Source organism: Cherax quadricarinatus, chromosome 47 (assembly GCF_038502225.1).
Source record: "Cherax quadricarinatus isolate ZL_2023a chromosome 47, ASM3850222v1, whole genome shotgun sequence".
NCBI lineage: Eukaryota > Metazoa > Arthropoda > Malacostraca > Decapoda > Parastacidae > Cherax > Cherax quadricarinatus.
Window position 1 is genome coordinate 3,790,803 of NC_091338.1, and position 25,621 is coordinate 3,816,423.

The window sequence follows — 25,621 nt, forward strand, 5'->3', positions numbered from 1 at the left end:
GCTGTTGCTGTAGCATTTTAATAAAGCTTGTCTGCTATTCTTGCGGCTCACGTTACAGCCTCGTGTTGATCTACACCTGTCTTGCAGTTGGCCATCCCAGGTATAAGGAAGTGGAGTCCTGCTGGTGCTTTAGATATGATGTGGAGCCGGGCTATGAAGTGATCGATGTCTAGGCGAAGCCTGGTGGTAGTGTGCCCAATGGAGTAGGCTATCGTCTTGGTACAAGGAATTGCAGTCTTACCATACCCCCGGCCGGGATTGAACCCGCGGTCTTTCTGAACGATGCGGACAGTGAACTGGTGGTATAGGCAGTTTGACCCGCCTCTCTTTGAAACAGTTTTCTGTAGAAATTAGGATTGGACACACTCGCCTTACCCAAGGTTACTTATGTAGTTTATATTTTAATTGATTGCCCTCAGCTATGTTCTTTTAAAATGAAACTTGTTTTCTTGCACCGAAAACTATAAACAGATATATAACAGCGATATATCGAAGAAGGGAACCTAAAGGGAAAGAAATACGGAGAGGAACCCAGCACTGGAGGAAAAGTACAATCGTGAAGCCTAGTTGGGTTTTACACTCTTCTTTGATGATCTCGGGGACCTTTGAGGAGACGACTTTTCTTTACCTTTATTAATTTTCTGTGCTCATGAATTATGTGTTTTTTCTTGAGTTTGTGTGTGTTTGATTTAGTTATTTTTATTGTACAGAATACTAAATGAGCATTGGCCTCAGCACTGTAACAATTTCTTATTTCTTTTCTAGTCTCTCCTCCTTTCTTCGTCCACACTGTCATTGTGTTGGCCTCTGTGGGTAATTGCAGATAAGGCTCCGTCTGTTTTTCGATCTGTTTTCAAATTTAGCAATAGTGGCATCATACACCATGAAAGACAAACCATACATGTCCGTTAAAATAAAATAAAAAATTTCCCCAAGCAAAGTAAGCCATATATGTATTTCAGGCACAATAAACTGCATCTGTGCGTCAGGGAAGGTACACTGAATGTTTACGTCGGGCAAGATAAGTTATATGCATTACTTAAGAACACCTGAGTTCACAGTTCGATGGCAGGTGTTGATGGTTCACCTGCAAATCAAGTAAATCAAGAGGTCACCGTTGCTAGGTAACGAGTTGTTGTCTCCTGGTCTGGGTCCCTAGCTAACTATCTGGTGAGTTGCTAATTAGACTCCGGGGAGAAGAGTGCGAATTATTTTCTCTCCTTAGAAGTAGCTAGCACGAACCGGGGTGTAGGGAGAGGGTGGAGAATGCCGTACACTTAAGAACATAAGAATGGAGGAACACTGCAGCAGGCCTACTGGCCCCACACAAGGCAGATCCTCATCAAAACCACCTACGTATTTGTCTAAAATTTTCCCAAAGTTTCCCAAGAATTTGCTTCAGTATCTCAGGAACTAATCAGACCCAGCCCTATTCACTCGCGTATTTGTCCAATCACTTTTTAAAGCTACCAAGGTCTTAGTCTCTATTACCTTACTCTGCACAGACTGAACCAAGCAGGAAGGGAATGGAATCATGCTGTTATACGAGTGTGAAACGGAAATCTCTCAAAGGCTGTACATTTTGGGAGGATTCCTGCTCTTTCTGCCTCATAAGTATGATATCAGATAACTTTTATAAATTTGTAAAGTAAAAGGACACAAGTGCAACTAATGTGACATTTATTGTGGCAACGTTTCGCTCTCCAGGAGCTTTATCAAGCTTGATAAAGCTCCTGGAGAGCGAAACGTTGCCACAATAAATGTCACATTAGTTGCACTTGTGTCCTTTTACTTTACATATTGTCGGTAATTCTACCAACTTTATTACAATTTTATAAATTTCTACGTACATTCATTACACACTTGTTTGCGTTATGTTTCTTATTTACATTTCTTATTCCTCCAGTAGTTCCAGTTTAGGAAACCTAGTCTGAGACAGTGCAGTGGAACCGGTAATCCCGGAACTATTAACAGATATATAACAGCGATATATCGAAGAAATACGAAGAGGAACCCAGTACTGGAGGAAAAGCAGAGTTGTGAAGCCTAGTTGGATTTTACACTTTCTTCTTTGATGATCAACCCCTCCCCCCTCCCCATCAATCAGGATGATTGAGGTCTCCCCACACCTCTATTCACTTCCTAGCCTCACCACTGGGTTTAACCTTGCCCAACGGCGTCATTATCGGCCTGGGGGAGCTGGCTTAATACACCCATTGACTGTGGTATATAGACATTTATTGACGTAGCTGAAGCTTTCTGTGGCAAAGATCATATAATATGGGGTGGCTGCTGTAACCTGAATGTGTGTGTTAAGATGACCAGGTCTTTTTATTCAGAACAGTTAAGGGTACAACAGATACACGACTGGGAATAGCTGGGTGTGAATTTGACATGCTTAATATGGGCTAATAGGCCCACCACACATTTTTTTTCTTATTTTTATAAATTGAGTTAAAGGTGCGTTGATAGTGTAGGTATCTGAAGGACTAAAACGGAATGATGCAGGGAAGTGTCTGGCTATGTAGGCCTGTGAGCTCTTGGCAACAACAACTTGGTTGACCAATAATTCCTGAGTGAAAACCGAGAAAAAATAATTATTAAAAATCGAACACATTTCATTCTCCTTGTCAGTAAGATGCCCAGATTTATTTTTAAGGGGACCTATCTTTTCTGTAACTTTTGTTCTATAAACCTGGAAAAAACCTTTTGGGTTACTTTTCGAATCCCCCTTTTAACCTCCCTTTTAATGTCAATATATTGATTCATAAGATGACCCTCACCTCTTTTGATGCGCCTATACCTTTGATATACCTTTGAAGAGTTTCGAGAGCTTCTCTACTCTCTGAGTCCGGCCATGGGCCAGGCTCGTCTGGTGCTTGCCTGGTCAACCAGGCTGTTGCTGCTGGAGGTCCGCTGCCCCACATATCCATCACAGCCTGGTTGATCTGGCACCTGGTGAAGATACTTGTCTAGTTTCCTCTTGAAGGCTTCTACACTTGTTCCAGCCGTGTTTCTGATATCTTCTGATAAGATGTTGAATAGTCTGGGGCCCCGGATGTTGATACAGTGTTCCCTTATTGTCCCCACCGCACCCTGCTCCTCACTGGGTTTATTTTACACTTCCTTCCTTTCTTTTGCCTTAAAAGATATTTAAGCCTATTATTCATCCATTTAGGGTCATTTCTATTCGATCTAATTTATACGGAATAAATGTACTTTGGGCATCATGTATAGTGTTTAGAAAGCTCTCATATTGATAGCTCTCTTCGTTACCCCAGTCCACAGATGATAGTTGTTCTCTAAGCCCAATTGTAATCTGCTAACCGAAAATCTGGGACCGTTACTGAGTTATCCCTACTATTATACTTCCATTCAATGCTAAAGGTAATTGATTTGTGGTCGCTTGCGCCAAGTTCCTCTGAAATTTCTAAATTATTTACAAGGGTTTCCTTGTTTGCTAGAACCAAGTCAAGCAGGTTATTTCCCCTTGTGGGTTCTGTAACAGACTTCTTTAAAAAACAATCCTGAACTACCTCTAAGAAGTCGTTAGACTAAATTCCCAGTCAAGGAATTCCAGTCAGTATGACTAAGAGTTAAAGTCCCCAAGAATTACAACGTTATCGTTCCTTCTGGCCCTAACAATTTCTGTTTCCCAAGCTGTACCCCCGTCATACCGGTTCTTTCATACTACCAGTGCCTTCATACCAGTGCCTTCATACCAGTGCCTTCATACCAGTGCCTTCATGCCAGTGCCTTCATACCAGTGCCTTCATACCAGTGCCTTCATACCAGTGCCTTCATACCAGTGCCTTCATACCAGTGCCTTCATACCAGTGCCTTCATACCAGTGCCATCATACCAGTGCCTTCATACCAGTGCCATCATACCAGTGCCATCATACCAGTGCCTTCATACCAGTGCCATCATATCAATGATTTCATTCCAGTTTCTTCATATTAATAAGAACATAAAGATGAAACACTGCAACAGGCCTTCTGGCCCATGCGAGGCAGGTCCAAGTCTCCTACCGGCTTAAGCCAATGACCCAACCTAGTCAGGTCAGGTCACATCCACTTAATGAAGGAGCACGGCATCAGACCTATTAGCACAAGTTAGTTAAGTCAAACTCACACCCACCCGCACCTACTCATGTATTTATCTAATCAATTTTTAAAACTACACAACGTTTTAGCTTCTATGACGGTACTCGGGAGTTTGTTCCACTCATCCTTAACTCGATTACCAAGCCAGTGGTTTCCTATAACCTTCCTGAATCTGATTTTTTCCAACTTAAAACCATTGCTGCGAGTCCTGTCTTGGCTAGATATTTTTAGCATACCATTTACATTCCCTTTATATATTCCTGTTTTTCATTTATACAACTCAATCATATCCTCCCCTAATTCTACGCCTTTCTAGAGTGTGCAGATTCAAGGCCCCCAGTCTGTCTTCATAGGGAAGATTTCTGATACATGGGATCAACTTTGTGATTCTCCTTTGTATGTTGTCCAGTGCATTTATATCCATTCTGTAATACGGTGACCAAAACTGTGCAGCATAAACTAAATGAGGCCTAACCAAAGATATATAGAGTTGAAGAACAACCCGAGGACTCCATTTATTTATGCTTCTTGTTGTGAAGCCAAGGATTCTGTTCGCTTTATTGCGAACACTTATGCACTGTTGTCTTGGTTTTAGATTACTGCTAACCAGAACTCCCAAATCCTTTTTGCAATCAGTAATATTAAGATCTACATTATTTAGTTTGTAAGTGGCATGGTTATTTTCCTGTCCAATGTTTAGAACTTTGCATTTGTCTATATTAAAGTGCATCTGCCACTTCTCCGACCACTGCATCAGTCTATTCAAATCTTGCTGGAGTGCTGTAATGTCCAGTCAGAATTAATTCGACGGCCTATTTTGGTGTCATCGGCAAACTTGCTTATGTCGCTGTTTATTCCCTCATCCATGTCGTTTATGTAGATTGTGAACAACCATACCAATGCTTTCATTCCATTTTCTTCATAATAATGCCTTCATTCCAATGAAAAAACCTCAATCAGAGTAAGTGGATCCAGCCTCCTCTTCCTTGGATCAAGTCTGGTTACCTTCTGTTTCCCAGGTGCTGTATGAGCCCTAAGATGAGTGATATACAGAACATCAAGCCTTCACATAAGTTAACCCGATACAGTGATATTTATAAGAATATTGGATATACACTGGAGGGCACCTGATTGATAATGATAAGAATATTGGATATACACTGATGGGTACTTGATTTTGTAAATGTTTACAACTAAGAGATGGTGAGACGTACTCTCTGGTAGGTGGTTGGGGTGAGTTGCAGGTGGGGGCTGGAAAAAAACGTGCATAACAAAAGCAAACCTTTTAGTAAGAACGTTTCACGCAATACAAGAAGCTTTATTCAGTGGTTGATAAAGCCTTTGGTGAGAGAAACGTCGTATTTGAGAGAATGTCTGCTTTTGTTAGGCTTTTTTTTTTCTCTTAGGTACTTGCTATTGACATAGGTTTGTTACTCAGTCCCGTTGCAGTAGTATATATGTATCAGGGCTTTTATAGGCTATCACACGTCCTTTCCAGTGTAGGAAGAGATATAGTTCACCTCGTAATGGTATAACTTAAGAGTTTATCACCTTTAACTGTGGGTGTCTCGGAGAGGGCCAGGAGCTGAGGCGGAGTAATTGAAATGTGGGTTCTCTTTTCCGTAGAGTTGTGTGCGTTATTTCTCTTTCTTATCTTTCTCCTCCTCCTCCTCCTCTTTTCGTCCCATTGCGGTCCTGTGTCCATTAAGTTCTATTTACAGCGAAGCATTATACATAAACTCTGTTTTTTCTGCCTTACCTGTCAACGAGTCCTTTAACACGGTGGCGAGTTTTGAGAGATTTGCGCCTTGTGGTAAGGACCTTTTCTCCGGGAGGGGCGCCACTATCCCGACAGGATGCTTGCTCCACTTATTACTCAACATTGTTGTCGGCATAAACGGTGGAGGTATTTCGCTATTTGCCTAAATTTACTGTCACGGCCGATAACACTCAACAAATTACCGATATGTACCGAAGAAAGAGAAAAAATGCATTTTGTATAGTTTTGCTCGTTCTATGTTCATGATTTTTGTGATATGACAATGAATGGATAATTTTAGAAAATTCCTTTATCAGAGCTTCACGTTTTCTCAACTCTTTTTTTTTTTTCTTTTTTACATTTAAATCCATCATCAATTTTTGACTCCAGTCTGAGCATTCTGAATATGCCTATAATTTCTTTTATTTTCTATTTCTATGTCGGCCTATTTCTATTTCTAGGTCGGCCTAGGAAAGGTTGGAGGGAGGGGGTAAAGGAGGTTTTGTGTGAGAGGGGCTTGGACTTCCAGCAAGTATACGTGAGTGTGTTTGATAGGAGTGAATGGAGACAAATGGTTTTTAATACTTGACGTGCTGTTGGAGTGTCAGCAAAGTAACATTTATGAAAGGATTCAGGGAAACCGGCAGGCCGGACTTGAGTCCTGGAGATGGGAAGTACAGTTGCAGTTTTATAACTGTAGTGTAAAGCATCCCTCTGGCAATACAATGATGGAGTGAATGATGAAAGTTTTTCTTTTTCCGGTCACAGTGCCTTGGTGGGAATCGGCCGATGTGTTAATAAAAATAATATTTTTATTCGCCATCGCCAAATATACTTCCATAATTTTTTATTACTAGTTATAGTTTTTTTATTAAAATGGTGTTGGAATAAACACCAGTCCTTGTGTGTGTGTGTGTGTGTGTGTGTGTGTGTGTGTGTGTGTGTGTGTGTGTGTGTGTGTGTGTGTGTGTGTGTGTGTGTGTGTGTAATTACCCATTTGTGGTTGCAGGAGTCCAATCTGCCCATTCTCCGCCTCTCTGCTAACTGCTACTGGGTCCACCCCTAGCTCAGTGAGCCCTGTCATACCTATTCTTAAAACTATGTATAGATGCTACCTCTACCACTTTGCTGTATGTGTTTCTGCCTGTGTATGTATTTTGGCATGTATGCATGCCTGGCTGTGAGACAGTCGGGTTTGGTCAGCATTGTCGCTGGAGACGACAATGCCAGGAAGGGGAATTTCTCGGAAACGACAACGTTCATGTAATCCCTTAGAGTGAGCTGGTGTCGGGTGTGTGGGCCGGGAGGCTATTATACCAGCCTACCATTGGTGTGCCTCTGTGATTCACACTCACTCGTTATATTCCCAGTGTCGTAATGGCGCTGGGAATGGTCCCAGCTCATGAAAGAACTCACCACGCGAGCCTCGGGGAAATTCTGGGATTGTAAAGCTGCGGTTTTTGATGCTGACGAAGTGTGGCTTGATAGGAGAGTGTGTGGCTTGACAGGACAGTGTGTGGCTTGATTGTACAAAGTGACCACCAACATATCCGTTTACTATTTACTTATTCGTAGAGTTTTGTCTATAATTTCATTGCATTTCATTTAGTTCTTGTGTTACACCACCTAGTTCCTGTGTTGTACCACCTGGTTCCTCAGTCATGTACCATCTGATTCCTGTGTTGTACTATCCGGTTCCTGTGTTGTACCACTTGGTTCTTCAGTGTTATACCACCTGGATTCTGAGAATTTGGTTCTGGAGTCACTAACACAGACTGAGTTAGGAAATTGAGTCTCCCACACTTGGATGGATATTTGGGAACTAGTGATCTCCGTGTAAGCCTCGTGGATGTCACCTGATTTACGTGCAAGGCTCTTTGACGCTTTCCGATCTCCGTGTAAGCCTGGACGCCACCTGATCTCTGTGAATACGTATGTGTGTGTGTGTGTGTAGAGAGAGAGAAAGAGAAAGAGAGAGTATGGGAGATAGGGAGATAGAGGGATGATCTTACAGTGGTGTTCCATCATTGACATTCTGTATGTGGCGCGGACCATCCACCAGCCATCCTCACAATTGGGGTTCCCTCACATTTCGTGAGAGTTGACCGCTTCCCGACAACTTGAACGCTCGTTTGAATGGTACAGGTCGAGAGAAAGGGGGGGAGAAGGGAGGGGGTTGTATGGAAAGGTCGTGAGGGGAGTGGTAAGGCAGCGTCGGGGGTAGTGGATAAGGTAATGTGTGTGTGAAGATAGGGGAAGCTATGTGTGTGTGTGTAACTCGCCCTCACACACACACACACACACACACACACACATATAGTTATATATCTAAGCGCTGGTGAAAGAGCATTTACATTATTCAGAGCACTCTACCCTGGGCCACACTGGGTGCGCTTAACCTAATGTTTTATTAGTGTGGAGGTGCCCTTGTACTGTGTACCTACTCGACAGCGCTCTGCTTGCTTAAACTACACTTTATATTTACCTCGTATATTTGCATGTGCTGGATATTCGTAATTGTTTCGACTAAAAATATGAAACAAAAGTTAGCTCTATAAAGATAACTATAGCTGTTGATGTCGAGGATGTATAGCTCTGGTGTAGACGTCAGTAAAAACGTAAATATTCGCGAATCAGAATGGTGAGTGCGTTATAATATGCAAATTAGTAATGTTCATTTCCTCAGTTTAGGTCTCTGTTCTCTGCGGGTTTCTGTTGGTATTTTAACTGTGAGCAGTTTCTCTAAGTCTTTCCGCTTTTTTTTTTTATTCATCCCGACATATTTACGTTCTCGAGACTTGGATAAAAAGGAAAAACGTTGTGTGTTAAGAGTGAAAGTAGCAGCAATGTGTGGCTATACGCGAGGTAGCCAGATAATGGCTACTCTCTCTCTTCAGCTGGAACCAATTTTTGTTTCCAAAACCACTCTTTTTGGGGGGAGGGACGCTGATAGTACGTGTCCGCGATTCATTTGTTGATACTTTCCTGATCCCTGATGCGTTAACTCTCGTTGTTATTGTTTTTGTTCAGTGGTGTTAATGGAGATGAGGACGCACGCGCGCACTGACATATCTGCACTCGTGTTTAGCTGCTGTCGTTCTCGCCCCAGCAAGCAAAATCGGAAAGCCCGTATCTTCTGTAATCTGTACGTCTACAGAACATAGAAGACCAGGAGAGGACATGATTACAACGTGGAAGATACTCGGATTTCAAGGACCAGGGTCGAGGGTCCATGGGTGGAACGTAAAGACAAGTATGAGCATTAAAGAGATTAAGAGAGATTTCTTTATCCTTCAGGTAGTAAGATAATTAAAGGAACTGTATCAGGAAGACAAGAGGTAGAGAGGATAGTCCTACCAGGTCGGCTACAACAGCTATGGTGTTTTGAGAACGGCACGGCCAGAGTTACACCTTCTGGTGGTTGTTCGCCATGTGCTATAATAGCTGCCTTCCGTTATAATGGTTGTGGTTGCAGGGGTCGATTCACAATTCTTGGCCACGCTTCTTCGCCAGTCGCTACTAGGTACACTCTTTCCCTGTTCCATGAGCTTTATCGTATCTCGTCTTAAAGCTATGTATGGATCCTGCTTCCACTACATCACTCTCCAGATTGTTCCTCTTCCTGACAACTCTGTGACTGTGTACTCACCTATTTGTACTCACCTATTTGTGGTTGCAGGGGTCGAGTCATAGCTCCTGGCCCCGCCTCTTCACTGATTGCTACTAGGTCCTCTCTCTCCCTGCTCCATGAGCTTTATCATACCTCGCCTTAAAACTATGTATGGTTCCCGCCTCCACTACTTCACTTTCTAGACTATTCCATGACTTGACTACTCTATGACTGAAGAAATACTTCCTAACATCCCTTCGATTCATCTGAGTCTTCAACTTCCAATTGTGACCTCTTGTGTCTGTGTCCCATCTCTGGAACATCCTGTCTTTGTCCACCTTGTCTATTCCGCGCAGTATTTTATATGTCGTTATCATGTCTCCCCTGACCCTCCTGGCCTCCAGTGTCGTCAGGCCGATTTCCCTCAACCTTTCTTCGTAGGACAATCCCCGTAGCTCTGGGACTAGTCTTGTTGCAAACCTTTGCACTTTCTCTAATTTCTTGACGTGCTTGACTAGGTGTGGATTCCAAACTGGTGCTGCATACTCCAGTATGGGCCTGACGTAAATGGTATACAGGGTCTTGTGTGTGTGTGTGTGTGTGTGTGTGTGTGTGTGTGTGTCTTAGGACATTATTATATGAGCTTTTTTTTAAATAGGATGGAAAACCAGCGGATGCTGAATGAGCGAATCTTCACCTGACAATGATCCGTGTCACGAGAAACACTTCTGTTGCCTGACGAACAAGACACCAGCACCACACTGTGTTCTCTTTACCTGGAGATACCCCATGAGATGATAAACTGATGACGTGATATATATATATATATATATATATATATATATATATATATATATATATATATATATATATATAGAGAGAGAGAGAGAGAGAGAGAGAGAGAGAGAGAGAGCGCACAAGTTGCCGGGCATCACATTAAGAGATGGAGCAGCCAAGCCTCACCCAGCAGGGGCTGCAAGGAGAAACAGCCACACAGACAATACGTTCAGATCGCCCCCTTTACGACCCTGAGAGGAGCTGCGGAGAGAGCTAAGCACAAAATGGAATTTAAAGCTCATTTGGGTAGAAATTGTTGTTAAAGACAATAACTGAGCGAGGTCCAGCGTGACTCCTTCATCATTACACAGTTGTTGTGTCATGGAGAGAGAGAGAGAGAGAGATAACTTATTACTGCTACTGATGCTGCTCCTCTCAATGCTGCTGCTGCTGATACCAATGCTGCTGCTGTCACTGCTGCTACTACTACTGATACCAGTGCTGCTGCTATTATTACTACTACTACTGTTGCTGCTGCTGCTGCTGCTGCTGCTGCTGCTGCTGCTGCTGCTGCCGCTGCCGCCGCCGCTGCCGCCGCTGCCGCTGCCGCCGCTGCCGCTGCCGCCGCTGCCGCTGCCGCCGCCCTGTTACTACTAATGCTACTATTATTATTACTACCACCACGAGTAATGCTATTACTATTATTATTATTATGGAGACTTATCCCCTACATGATGAATAATGTAAAGTAAAAGGACACAAGTGCAGCTAATGTGACATTTTATTGTGGCAACGTTTCGCTCTCCAGGAGCTTTATCAAGCCATTACAAACAATACATGGACACAGAGGGTATATATAGGCTCAGAGTGAGGTATATATACCCTCTGTGTCCATGTATTGTCTGTAATGGCTTGATAAAGCTCCTGGAGAGCGAAACGTTGCCACAATAAAATGTCACATTAGTTGCACTTGTGTCCTTTTACTTTACATATTGTCGGTAATTCTACCAACTTTATTACATGATGAATAATGCAATATAATAGCTATTAGCGTATCTAGTGTTCCACCGACTTAAATGACTCATATGCATACATACATACATACATACATACATACATACATACATACATACATACATACATACATACATGCATACATGCATACATATATACATTTACACTTAAAAGTTCTACGTAGCAGAAAAGGAGAGTTCCTTTCATATTTTTTTTTACAAGAGATTTTATCTCGCCTAAGATCGCTTCAGATCTTCGTCCTAATAATTTTTATAAGTAACATTCTTAAACATTCTTAACATTTTTAAAGTTCGCAAGATGTGTCAGCCCAAGCGTTCATTTGGTCAGTAACTTGATTCTTGGAACATACGGTTGTTGTGACAACATATTACATATATGCGTCACATGATGAACGAATGTAATTTTTTTTAAGAGCAATAGTCAGAATGATGCTGATGTTGGCTGCCCGTCTTGTAGTATAATAGCAATCTCGTTGCTTTTCACTGTGTTGTGTTGAATGACGAACCTTGTGTAATATTAGGTATGTAACATTAAGGCCACACACACACACACACACACACACACACACACACACACACACACACACACACACACACACACACACACACACACACACACACACACACACACACACATCTCTCGTCAGTGCTGAAGGTTCTGCTGAAATAGTCCTCGTAGTTTAGTAGGTACAGCTTGACTCATAGCCTTGTAGATCAATGGTAAAGTGTTCGGCTCAAACCCGAATGACCTGAGCTCAATTCTGGGCACCTGCTGTTCTATTCGACTGTTGTGGATGGCATCCTAGGAGGGAGTCTGAGGACCCCAGTGGAAATAACCCCCACTTATAATCAAAAAGAAGCGCTAAGCCACAAGGACTATACAGAATAATAACCCCCACTGCTTGACTTTCATGGGTTATCCTGGGTTATTAACCATTCAGGGTAAACAGTCTGAATAAACTCCTCTTCCTCCTCCTCCTCCTCTTCCTCTTCCTCCTCTTCATCCTCCCCCTCCTCCCCCTCCTCCCCCTCCTCCTCCTCCTGCTTCCTCCCCCCCCATTTAGTTTCTTGGAAATATTGCGTTAGCTCAGAAAAAAATCCCCTTTAATAGTTGAGTTCATTCTGTTAACATATTATTCATTTCTTCACCTGAGTTTTAATTGACATATAAACACTTGTCAGACGTGAGTTCCCTTTAGTAGTCCTACACCAGCCTTAGCCACACTAACCCCTCCTCCTCCTCCTCCTCCTCCTCCTCCTCCTCCTCCTCCTCCTCCACCACCTCTTCCTCTCCTCCTCCTCCTCCTCCTCCCTATAGAGTTGGCCTTTATCAACACACCGCCACTTTTGAAATCCCTTCTTGTAGGCCCACACGAACACAGTTGGCAAACTATACTACTAAGTTGACTACTCAGGCTCACTTAAGTGGGGGAGTTGACCCAAGTTTGCCGTAGCAGGAGGTGTAATGGGTGAAACAGACTGGAGGGAGGGGGGAGAGGTGACTTATGTCTCTACACACCACAAGTTCCTCTTTCTCTACCCCCTAAAGAAGCAGTAATGGGGAAGTAGACGATAGGGGGTGACTGCTGTACACGCCACAGGTCCCCCTGCTCTCCATCTTCCCTCTGGAACTCTACTCATACTTTTTATCTTGGTAGTAGAAATAGTAGTGGAAGCAGAATCATTCGGGTTATTAACCCTGGAGGAATAATAATACAGGATTGCTAGGTGAGTAATTATGAGGAGACGATCGTACATCTCTCCCGCCTAGTATTCGACAACGGCACCTTTCGGTTGCTCTGGGAGCTCTCTTAGTGAACCATGATACACTCCTTGCGTTCGTATTAAAAAAAAATAGTTTGCTCCAGTTCTTATGAAAGCATTCAACCATAAAAAATGCTCTGAAAACATCCATCACACTTTTGCGTACCTTCATAAAACAAGGTTGTTTTATGAAGGCACGCAACCAATGAGAGTTTCATACGTATATTCTTAATTTTGCTACCACGTAGATCGTCTCCCACCCAGGTAGAGTGACCCAAAGATAAAAACACATTCACCGTTCATTCAGTAGTTCTCATGTAAGAAGTGAATTGATATCACATTTCAGATAACTATAAACCTTTATCCAGTTTGTATACGTGAAGAAAAAAGATATTGCATGTCACTAAACTGTTGTGTCAGCTGGTGATGCTCTGGGATAAACCAAGCAAATGGATCCCTACCTGATGCGACTCCCTTGCCAATCAGCGGGAAGATCTCATCCTGCGCCCAGGTCACGTCCACCAATCAGCTCCCTCATAATTTCCTCTTTTGTGTCGATTCAGCCAGTGGTCAGTTTCCTCACATCAATGCTGAAAGCGGCTACGATCACCCCGAGGCAGAGATCATATTATATCATGTATAATATGCACCCATAAAACAAACACACACACACGCACGTACACATGCCTGACCTAGGCGAAATAGCATATAATAGTCCCGTACTATACAGTGCTGAACTTCAAGGGTACCTAATGGAACTAAACGTAAAGAGAAAACTGGCAGGGGCGCAGGAAGCCAGACTTTAGAAGAAGGAACTAAGAAGGGATGAGAGAATTACAGAATGCATTGCAGTGCGAAAGGGAACTGGAAATAAAGTCAGGTGATGAGGTGATGGGTTACCTAGCTGGAGAGTGCCAGGAAGCACCAAAGAGCTTCATACCCAGGAGAAGAAATAACATGGAAGGAAGTCCTGGTTCAACTAGAGATGCAAACAGGCAAAAAAAAAAAAAAGAAAATGATCATAAAAGGGTGGAAAGACTGTACAAAGCAGAGGACAGACGAGAACAGAGAAGTGAGCTAATTAGTCAGAAACGGATGCTCGATAATGACAGCGTCAGTGGCCAAGTCTTAACCAGAACTGCTTCACAACCAGGCAGTAAAGATCAGGTGCTTCGACTGAAGAAGGAATGAGGAGAGCTCACGAAGGTGTCACCAGGGATTATGTGAAAGGGAGCAAAAGCGTTAATGGACACGGAACATTTTGCCAGAAATCTGGAAGAGAGCGGATGTAGTCCTTATGTTTAAGAAAGGAGACAAGCAGAAAGAATTCACCGACACATTGACATGAATAGCATGCAAGGTGATAGAGAAGATAGTCAGGAGAGTAGTAAAGCTATCTAAAGAAAAGTGATTTCATATACAGTTACCAGCACGGGTTCAGAGATGGCAAATGTTGTCTTGCCAACCTCCTGAAATTCTATGACAAAGTAGCCGAAGTGCCAGAGAGAGAGAGAGAAAGAACGGGTAGAGTGCATTTTCCTCCAGTGCAAAAAACATATATATATATATATATATATATATATATATATATATATATATATATATATATATATATATATATATATATATATATATATATATATATATATATATTATAAAAGCTTGTGCACATATCTCCCCTCAGATAAGTTACTGACGGATCTCCCTGCCTCAGCAGTGTCAGAACCTTCACTGATTATCCAGATGATTAGACAAGTAATTATCTCGTTAGGGTAGCACTGTGAGTGATGTGGATAGGATAATCAATGAGGTGGCCCAGCTTGGGTTAGAAAAGATGTAACTAAGAAAAGGCCTTTAAAAAAAACTGTATTTTGTTGTGAGAGGGAGAAAGAGGTGTTGGGAAGGACTTAGCTGGACTTTTCTAGTGAGACCTTGCTGGGAGGAGCATATATATGAACGGCTTCTGAGATGGACCTTTCTGAAGACATAATTTTAGGAGGTATCTACTTTCCAAGAGCTAACTTAAGAAGAACTACCTGGAAAGGACCCGTTCGGAGGCGTGACCCATCCTCACACTATATTTTCAGTTGAAAATTCCACACTTGTAATCTACCTGGAGTCTACTTGGAGGGTGTTCCGAGGATCATCGCCCCCGCGGTCCGGTCCATGACTGATTGGCAGTAAGCAGTGATGCTGCTTTTGTCTCGTAGTATTGCCTGAATATTCCTCTGGCATGAAGTTGATGACTTTAATGACAATTAATGACGTCAGGAAGATGTCACTCGCGCACCCCAAATGAGATATCACGTTTCTGCTATTTATTGCGAATTCTGTTGATTACATTACTGATTCTGTCTCGGATTCTGCTCGTCTGTTTCTGACCTTCTCATTCCTCCTATTCCCTTCTCATTCCTTCCCCATTTTCTTCTACCTCCTACCCCTCCATCTTATCATTTTGGCTGTCTAAGGATGAGTGATTGGGCGGGACGTGGATGTCTCCTGAGGCTTGGAGGGGCTAATGAAGATGCTGCTGCTGTTGTCTTAGTTTGTTCTTCCTTTGATATGCAGAGACGTTATCTCTCTCTCTCTCTCTCTCTCTCTCTCTCTCTCTCTCTCTCTCTCTCTCTCTCTCTCTCTCTCTCTCTCTCTCTCTCTCTCTCTCTCTCTCCCTCCCTCCCTCCCTCTCCCTCTCCCTCTCCCCCCCCTCTCTCTCTCTCTCTCTCTCTCTCTCTCTCTCTCTCTCTCGTATCTGCTTTGGTTTCTGTCTACGCTTTAGAACAGTAGTCCCCAACCTTTTAGTATAAAAGGACCAGTTTGAAAAGCCAAATTTAAAGGAGGGCCGCATTTTGTATTTTTTTTATGAATAAGAACAATAATAATCTGTAATTGTTGACACTGCAGTGTGGAACCTACATAAAAGTGATTTCATAATTTCATGTGAGGGCCACATACGGCCCTCGGGCGGCAGATTGGGGACCCCTTCTTTAGATGATACTGGGGAACTGATCAGACTAAGGTGGCGTGTTTATTTGTCAGGTATGGAGGCACTGGAGAGGGCATTGGGGTACTGGGAAGATGCCCTGGCGGCCTACACCTCAGGAGTGACTGGTGGGGTGGCTCTCACCTCACAGGAAGAGGCTGAGTTCACCGCCCTTCTCCAGAGAGTCATCGACGACGCCTACAGCCTCCAGGACCAGTGCGAACACCTATTCCTCCACCAGGTAACTCCTCAACAATTGATCCAGACACTGAAAATGGAAACTAGACCTCTTTATCCGTCCTGGATCATACCATGATGGACCGAGAAGCCTTCTAAGTTTAATTTCTAATTTGTGGCTTAGCTGTACATTGTACCAGGGATATCATTTTAACTTTTAATCTTCAGGTAATTCCTCCCTACCATGGTAAAATTACGCAACGGGGCGAACTTATGTTGGAGGAAGATTAGCTAATATTCCTAGAATTAGGGAAATAAACGTTGAATGATTCATACGGGTTAAGATTTTTTTGCGAGTTCAATTATAATATCTAGGAAGCTGGCAGTAATGATGCAGGAAGTGTACTAACTTAGTAGAAAGAACATGATAAAGCTCACGCTCGCTGTTAGGCTAGTTTGGGAGTATACCTTGCGATTATTGCTGAATCACCCGCACGGGCTTATTGCTTCACACGCAAAAAAAAAATTGACTCAGTTATCAGTTTATCATTCAGTTTTCTGCTTCTTAGATGTCAAACCCTAAAAGAAATGCCTGTTGATCTGCGTATCTTCAAGTTCAGCTATTAGCTGTGTTTTTTGTTCAGTGTTGGTAATGATTCTTTTCCTAAGAGGGGCTCAGTTTCTGTTTCTTACTTAAGAATGGTTTAGAAAGACACGTAAGCAAACACTATAACATATTTATTAGAAAACGTTTCGGTCCTGGGACCTTGATCACTTCTAACATACAGAGGTAGGAAGACATTATATATAGGCGGAGAGTGAGGTGTGACGCACGTGACCTGAGGAATGTCATAAGAACATAAGAATGGAGGAACATTGTTGAAGGCCTACTGGCCCATGCGAGGCAGGTCCCTATCAAAAACAACCTCTGCCTATGATGAGGACGGGTAGACGATGAAATCACGTGACTCCTGTGTTGTTGGGTTGGTGCTGCTTAAGTATCATGTATGCCAATGTTTTTGAAATTTTGTAGTTTCCAGTGTTGCGTTCTATAGTGTCGGTGACGGCGATTAGTGAGGCTTCTAGGCACCGTCGGCGTCTGAGGTCTGGTTCGGTGAGAACGAGTTGTGCCTCATTCCAGTTCATCAAATGCCCCGTGGAGTCTCTGTGGAGGACACATGCGTACCTTACATCGTCTCTGTTAGAGGCATTTCGATGCTCATTCAGGCGGACTTCAAGATCTCTGCCTGTCTCGCCTACATATCCACAACCTACATAGAGACAGAAACATGAAATAAGAATCTGTGAACTTCAGGTGAAGAGGACCTCAGTTGGAGATCGAAATATAATTTTTTTTTCTTATTTCGTGTTGCTCTCTCCATGTCTCTTTCACCCTGTCAATGACAAGTGTTTATTATACTAAAATTTGGACATAATATGCTGGGCTACCTTGGTGGAGATGGTTAATTGGTAGTGAGTAGTGGTGGTAGTGGTAGTAGGTTGTAGATGTGTTAGTGGTGGTAGTGGTAGTAGGTTGTGGATGATATATATTAGTGGTGGCAGTGGTAGTAGGTTGTAGATGTTAGTGGTGGTAGTAGGTTGTAGATGATGTATGTTAGTGGTGGTAGTGGTAATAGGCTGTAGATGATGTATGTTAGTGGTGGTAGTGGTAGTAGGTTCTGTATGTGTTGGTGGTGAAGGTAACAGGATCAGGTGAGCAGTGGTTTACCTATAAACAGTTCCGGGAGTCACTGCCCCCGCGGCCTGGACACAGACGAGGACTCTTGGCTAACAACCAGATTATTCAGGATGGTGTCAGCCGCACGCAGTCCAAAGTAGGCATCACAGCCCAGCTGATTAAAAAATGAAGTCTATTGGTAATTCTCCATATGCATGAAGTGTTATTGAGTTTTCTCTTTGTGTACTATTTTTCATTGGAGATATTTTGCACTGTCTGACGAGCCTTTTGCTTTTCTAAAAGTGATTTTGGTGTGCAGATTTGGGAACACTCCGGAATTTTCCAGGTGTAAATTATGGGTGGCAACTTCTGTAGATAAAGTTGGTGATTATGACCTGCCTTACTCCACAGCATTCTGTGTTGTTCCGCTCTACCAGTGTGACCCCTGTGGCTTCAGAAGCGGCATGTGACTCTTACGAGCGTAGGACCCTCACTTCAGCCTCCTCCTACGAATCCTTTGTCTCTGCTTCAGGTGACGTGAGTATCCCGGGCTTCATACAGCTTTCTGCAACAGTTGTTACCATGCTGGTTTCCTACGAGTTTTTTTTTTTTTGTCTCTAAAACATATTATAAAACTAAACGTAAATGAATTGCAGTTAAAACAGATATAACCTTTAATTAAATAATCGTCTTGTGTGGACCAAATTTTTCTCGAGTCACTGTAACTGTCTTTAGGTATTCCTATTAACCTCTCGCTTGTTACTACAGTACTTATCCACGTGTTTTCAAGGCTTATTTCAGGTATATAGAAGTAAGATTAGGAACAAGATAGGCCCACTCAACAGTAACTCAGGTCAGATCACTGACAGTGATAAGGAAATGATTGTGAAATTTTTGACTCTTATTTCCTCTCAGTTTTTACGCAGGAAGATACTAGCAAAACTCCAGAAATAATATATTATGTAGAACAGGATGATAAACTATGCACGATTAGGATAACTAGTGACTATGGTCCTCAGACAAATAGAGAAATTAAAACCCAACAAATCCCCAGGTCCTGATGAACTGTTTGCAAGGGTTTGAAAGGAATGTAAAGAGGAGCTTAGCAAATCTTTGGCTAGTCTTTTTCAACATATTTCTACAAACTGATCAATATATTGGTTATAACTATGACCATAATTTTTAAAGGGGTGGACCAGTAAGCCAGCGGAAGGCCTCGGTCAAATAACCTAAAGCTCCAATGGCGGGTCATCTGACTAAAACCCGCGTCGGGAAACACTTGCTCTGTTTCCTGACGAACCTTACCTAACCTAAATCACTACAGACTGGCATAGTGCCAGACAAGTGGAAAATGTCAAATGTAATACCTATTTACAAAGCAGGTGATAGGTCCCTAGCTTCGAACTATAGACCAATAAGCCTTACCTCCATAGTAGGAAAACTTATGGAATCAGTAATTGCCGGGGCAATTCGTAGATATCTTGAAAGGCCTAAATTGATTAATGAATCTCAGCATGGTTTTACAAAGGGGTGTTCCTGCCTTACGAATTTACTAACTTTTTTCACCAAGGTATTTGAGGAGGTAGATCATGGTAATGAATACAATATTGTGTATATGGACTTCAGTAAGGCTGTTGATAGAGTTCCACATTAGAGGCACATGGAATAGGAGGAGAAATCTTCCTGGATAGAGGCATGGTTGACAGACAGCAGAGAGTTTGCATCAATGGGGAGAAATCAGAGTGGGGGGCGCATCACTAGTGGTGTTCCACAGGTGTCAGTGTTGGGCATTTTGTTGTTCACAATTTATATAAACAACTGATGAGGGAATAAACAGTGACATAAGCAAGTTTGATGATGATGCCAATATAGGTCGCCTAATTCATTCTGAGGACATTAGAGCACTCCAGGTGTAGAAAGGTGTAGAATTAGGGGGGATATGATTGAGGTGTATAAATGGAAAGCAGGAATAAATAAAGGGAATGTAAATAGTGTGCTAAAATTATTTAGCCAAGCAATGGTTTTAAGTTGGAAAAATTCAAATTCAGGAAGGATATAGGAAAGCACTGGTTTGGTAATAGAGTTGTGGATGTGTGAAACAACCTCCCGAGTACTGTCAGAGAAGCTATACTTTGTGTTGTTTTAAAAATAGGTTGGATAAATACATGAGTGGGTGTGAGTTGGGCCTGACTAGCTTGTTTTAATAGGTCTGATGCCGGGCTCCTTAAGTGTATGTGACCTGACCCGACTAGGTGGGTCATTGGCTTAAGCTGGTAGGAGGAATGGACCTGCCTCGCATGGGCCAGTTGGTCTGCTGCAGTGTTCCTTCAATATAAAGCACAAAATATATCACTAAACCTCATTAGGAAAATTTACTAAAGCCTTTAAAGCATTGAACAGAATATGTCTGTTTTTTTCCTCTGTTTTGTTGGCATCACTTCCATTTAATCCCATTAATACTGTGGTTTCTCCAGATCGCAGATCTGCGGGACCTGGAGGAGTTTGATGAAGCCCTATACCCTCTATACATGGCGGCGCTGAAACAACACGAGGAAGGTGGCATACCTTACAGGTACCTGTGTACCTTTAGTGTTCTGTGTTCTTTCTCTTCTTTAACTCTACCATACCTACTCCTTCATTGGTGGCAAGAAAGCAACACTAAATGTGTAGTATTATAAGCCTATATGGTAATCATGTTTTGTGTTGGAATTGGATATTTCTGTTTCTGAGCAGCAGTGAGATGGTTTAAATTATATCTAGTAATATGGTTTTTAACTGGAGAGGAGTACCTAATCCTGCACATGACTAAAAGGCAAGAATGCCTCAAGGCTGCCACCATCCAAATCTCAAACACCATTTCAGAAATGCTTGATAGAGTATTGCTTTCCATGGAATCCTACCTTTGTAGATACTCAGGTATCCCTCAGACACCCCACATATACTACATTTTTCTACACCCACCTTCCTCTCAGCAACTGGGATATCACCTATACCTCCTATCAGCCCGACACACTCTTCCTCTTACACCAGACACTTGGTCATTATAAGAAAGGAGTGACATGTTCTCTATAATTTAATAAAAGCTTACATTGAGAGAAATGTTTAAATAAAGGCTGGTTGTCTCTGCGTGTCTTTGATTTACTATGTTTTGGATTGCTATCTATCTTCGACATTATATGTATTTGCAGAGACGTGCGCACAGACCGAGTGAGGTGTGGGAGCGATGTGGAATATATATGCAAGATTCATTGTATCCGCCTAGCTTGCCAGCTGCTATTTTCAAAAGATGAAACAAAGCAGTACTTTGCTGATACTGGCCGACAGATAATTGCTGACCTTCTTATACGAGCAGATAAGGTAATGTTTCCAAAGATAAGTATTTTATATTAATGTTACAATTATACCACATGAGTGAAAATGTGTTGCCTCTCATATGTTAGAGAAAAGAACAAAGTCATATTTAAATACAGTACAGTGGGCCCCCGGTTTACGATCAGCTCCCAATGCGACCAATTATGTAAGTGTATTTATGTAAGTGCGTTTGTATGGGTATGTTTGGGGGTCTGAAATGGACTAATCTAATTCACAATATTCCTTATGGGAACAAATTCGGTCAGTACTGGCACCTGAACATACTTCTGGAATGAAATAATATCGTAAACCGGGGGTCCACTGTATATGCAAATTATCATTGTGAAAAAAAAAATTAGATGGGGCTCAGGCTGTGATTTATATTTCTACATTTTTGTCATTCAGTAGGTTACCTAATTTTTTAAATTATTTTTGTTAGATATACCATATTGTGCAAGTGCACATTCTTCCATCAGGCCTCGAGTTTCTTATGCATTGGTATTTTTGTTATCTCCTGTATGTACTACACAGTATACAATATGGTATAAACCTTGGTAATAAATACCGACAAGTTGGTTTAGAAAGACACGTAAGCAAACACTATAACATATTTATTAGAAAACGTTTCGGTCCTGGGACCTTGATCACTTCTAACATACAGAGGTAGAAAGACATTATATATATAGGCGGAGAGTGAGATGTGACGCACGTGACCTGAGGATTGTCATAAGAACATAAGAATGGAGGAACACTGTAGAAGGCCTACTGGCCCATGCGAGGCAGGTCCTTATCAAAACAACCCCTGCCTATGATGAGGACGGGTAGACGATGAAATCATGTGACTCCTGTGTTGTTGGGTAGGTGCTGCTTAAGTATCATGTATGCCATTGTTTTTGAAATTTTGTAGTTTCCAGTGTTGCGTTCTATAGTGTCGGTGACGGCGATTAGTGAGGCTTCTAGGCACCGTCGGCGTCTGAGGTCTGGTTCGGTGAGAACGAGTTGTGCCTCATTCCAGTTCATCAAATGCCCCGTGGAGTCTCTGTGGAGGACACAGGCATACCTTACATCGTCTCTGTTAGAGGCATTTCGATGCTCATTCAGGCGGACTGCAAGATCTCTGCCTGTCTCGCCTACATATTTCTTGGGACAGAACCCACAGGGGATAGTGTAGACGCCTGCTGTAGAAGTTAGAGGTGTGGGGCTGCGTTTCGTAGTGAGGTCTTTGATAGAGGATGTGTTTATGGTGGAAACATAGATGTTACTCATAGCAAGTGCCCGGCGAGTATTCGTGGCAACATCGCCACATGGGAGTACTATGAACTGTTTAGGGGGCTGTTCCATGGGTGGTTTGTTGAGGATAGCTTGTGCCTTGAGTCTGCAATCTCGGATGAAGAACGATGGGAACTGAAGACGTGTAAAGGCTTGTGTTATGTAAGTGCATTCTTCTTCTAGAAAACAAGGGCTGGAGATGCGAAGAGCTCTCAAGAAGAAGCCAATGAGGACTCCTCTCTTAGTGCGGGTGTCTTGGTGTGAATAAAAGTGTATAAGATCGTCCTTGTTGGTAGGTTTTCTATACACTTTGAAGAGAAGTTTGTCACTGTCGGGAGATCTGCACAGTAGAACGTCGAGGAAAGGAAGTTTGCCATCATTTTCGAGTTCAAGTGTAAACTTTATTGATGGTTCAACTGCATTGATCTTGTTGAGAAGGGCCTGGATATTGAGATGTCTCGGATAGAAAACCAATATATCATCAACGTATCTTAGCCAGGTAATGGTGTTGGGAATGAGGGTGCTGAATTTCTCTGTCTCCAGGTTTTCCATAAAGAGGTTGGCAAGCACAGCACTGAGCGGGCTGCCCATTGCCATCCCAAAGCATTGTTTGTAACAGTTGTCCTGATACTTGAAGAAGTTGAAATTAACACACAGTTCCACTAGATTGATGAAATCTAGAAGAGGTAAAGGGAGGTCGTGGTTTTCAGTGAGCCTCTGTCTCAGAATGTTGATTGCAGCGTCAGTAGGAACGTTGGTAAAGAGGGCTGTGACATCGAAGGAAGCCATGCTATTGTTTTTGACATTCAGGTTGGAAATTCGGGAGAGAAGGTCACCTGAGACACACAAACCTGGCATCCCACTACGGCCTATCACTTCGGGCATAGGGAGTGCACCACACAGACTAGCTGGCCACCTTGCCAAATACCTTTCAGCGCTTCTGGGCACTATCAGTCAAGCCCACCTCAAACACTCAGGTGACCTTCTCTCCCGAATTTCCAACCTGAATGTCAAAAACAAAAGCATGGCTTCCTTCGATGTCACAGCCCTCTTTACCAACGTTCCTACTGACGCTGCAATCAACATTCTGAGACAGAGGCTCACTGAAAACCACGACCTCCCTTTACCTCTTCTAGATTTCATCAATCTAGTGGAACTGTGTTAATTTCAACTTCTTCAAGTATCAGGACAACTGTTACAAACAATGCTTTGGGATGGCAATGGGCAGCCCGCTCAGTGCTGTGCTTGCCAACCTCTTTATGGAAAACCTGGAGACAGAGAAATTCAGCACCCTCATTCCCAACACCATTACCTGGCTAAGATACGTTGATGATATATTGGTTTTCTATCCGAGACATCTCAATATCCAGGCCCTTCTCAACAAGATCAGTGCAGTTGAACCATCAATAAAGTTTACACTTGAACTCGAAAATGATGGCAAACTTCCTTTCCTCGACGTTCTACTGTGCAGATCTCCCGACAGTGACAAACTTCTCTTCAAAGTGTATAGAAAACCTACCAACAAGGACGATCTTATACACTTTTATTCACACCAAGACACCCGCACTAAGAGAGGAGTCCTCATTGGCTTCTTCTTGAGAGCTCTTCTTATCTCCAGCCCTTGTTTTCTAGAAGAAGAATGCACTTACATAACACAAGCCTTTACACGTCTTCAGTTCCCATCGTTCTTCATCCGAGATTGCAGACTCAAGGCACAAGCTATCCTCAACAAACCGCCCATGGAACAGCCCCCTAAACAGTTCATAGTACTCCCATGTGGCGATGTTGCCACGAATACTCGCCGGGCACTTGCTATGAGTAACATCAACGTTTCCACCATAAACACATCCTCTATCAAAGACCTCACTACGAAATGCAGCCCCACACCTCTAACTTCTACAGCAGGCGTCTACACTATCCCCTGTGGGTTCTGTCCCAAGAAATAAGTAGGCGAGACAGGCAGAGATCTTGCAGTCCGCCTGAATGAGCATCGAAATGCCTCTAACAGAGATGATGTAAGGTACGCCTGTGTCCTCCACAGAGACTCCACGGGGCATTTGATGAACTGGAATGAGGCACAACTCGTTCTCACCGAACCAGACCTCAGACGCCGACGGTGCCTAGAAGCCTCACTAATCGCCGTCACCGACACTATAGAACGCAACACTGGAAACTACAAAATTTCAAAAACAATGGCATACATGATACTTAAGCAGCACCTACCCAACAACACAGGAGTCACATGATTTCATCGTCTACCCGTCCTCATCATAGGCAGGGGTTGTTTTGATAAGGACCTGCCTTGCATGGGCCAGTAGGCCTTCCACAGTGTTCCTCCATTCTTATGTTCTTATGACATTCCTCAGGTCACGTGCGTCACATCTCACTCTCCGCCTATACATGTATATATAATGTCTTTCTACCTCTGTATGTTAGAAGTGATCAAGGTCCCAGGACCGAAACGTTTTCTAATAAATATGTTATAGTGTTTGCTTATGTGTCTTTCTAAACCAGTATACAATATGCAAAACAACCACTCTGAGAAAATTAGTGAAGTTGCAAGAACTTTCGTGATTTCTCACACTATCATGGGCCTTGATGATGTGAGAAATCACGAAAAGTGCTTTTAACTTCACTATTTTTTCACAGTGGTTGTTTTGCATATTGTGATATCACATATTTACTGTGATCTTTTATCAGTATACTACAATATATGTGTAATATACTGGAATGTGTTGCCAGATCCTGTAAGTACCAATCTATGTATGTACTATATAAGCAACAGAATAATGATAGAATAGTGAAATTCCAAGTGCTTTTGTGACTTCTCACATTATCAAGGAACTATAAAAACAGTACACCAAAGAAGAAGGAAGGTATATAAAGAGTCAAGACTACACCTCACCATCACATCCCACAACAAAGCAACACCTCACACACACATGACAACACCTCACTCTGTGAAACCCACTTAATACTCTTCCCAAGAATTAAGATTTATTACTTGTTTAATGTATCATTAAATTCTTTCCAAATTTTATTAATTATAAATGAATCCAATTTATATAAACCAAAGGAAATATTCATATTATTTTTAAAACTGCTTTTTATGAAAC

At 42.5% G+C, this 25,621-nt stretch overlaps 1 protein-coding gene across 2 annotated transcripts in view; it reads left to right on the forward strand.

The window, feature by feature from the left end:
- Miga (mitoguardin) overlaps window positions 1-25,621 on the forward strand; it is a 491,059-nt gene that overhangs the window by 438,945 nt on the left and 26,493 nt on the right. For both annotated transcript variants that reach the window (XR_008408174.2, XM_053787815.2), the window contains exons 5-8: window positions 16,087-16,271; window positions 18,297-18,422; window positions 20,360-20,457; window positions 21,074-21,242. Coding sequence is in view for 1 of the 2 variants with exons in the window: in XM_053787815.2 (XP_053643790.1) it covers window positions 16,087-16,271; window positions 18,297-18,422; window positions 20,360-20,457; window positions 21,074-21,242 (578 nt within the window). In the remaining variant the exon portion in view is untranslated. The remainder of the gene's footprint in view (window positions 1-16,086; window positions 16,272-18,296; window positions 18,423-20,359; window positions 20,458-21,073; window positions 21,243-25,621) is intronic.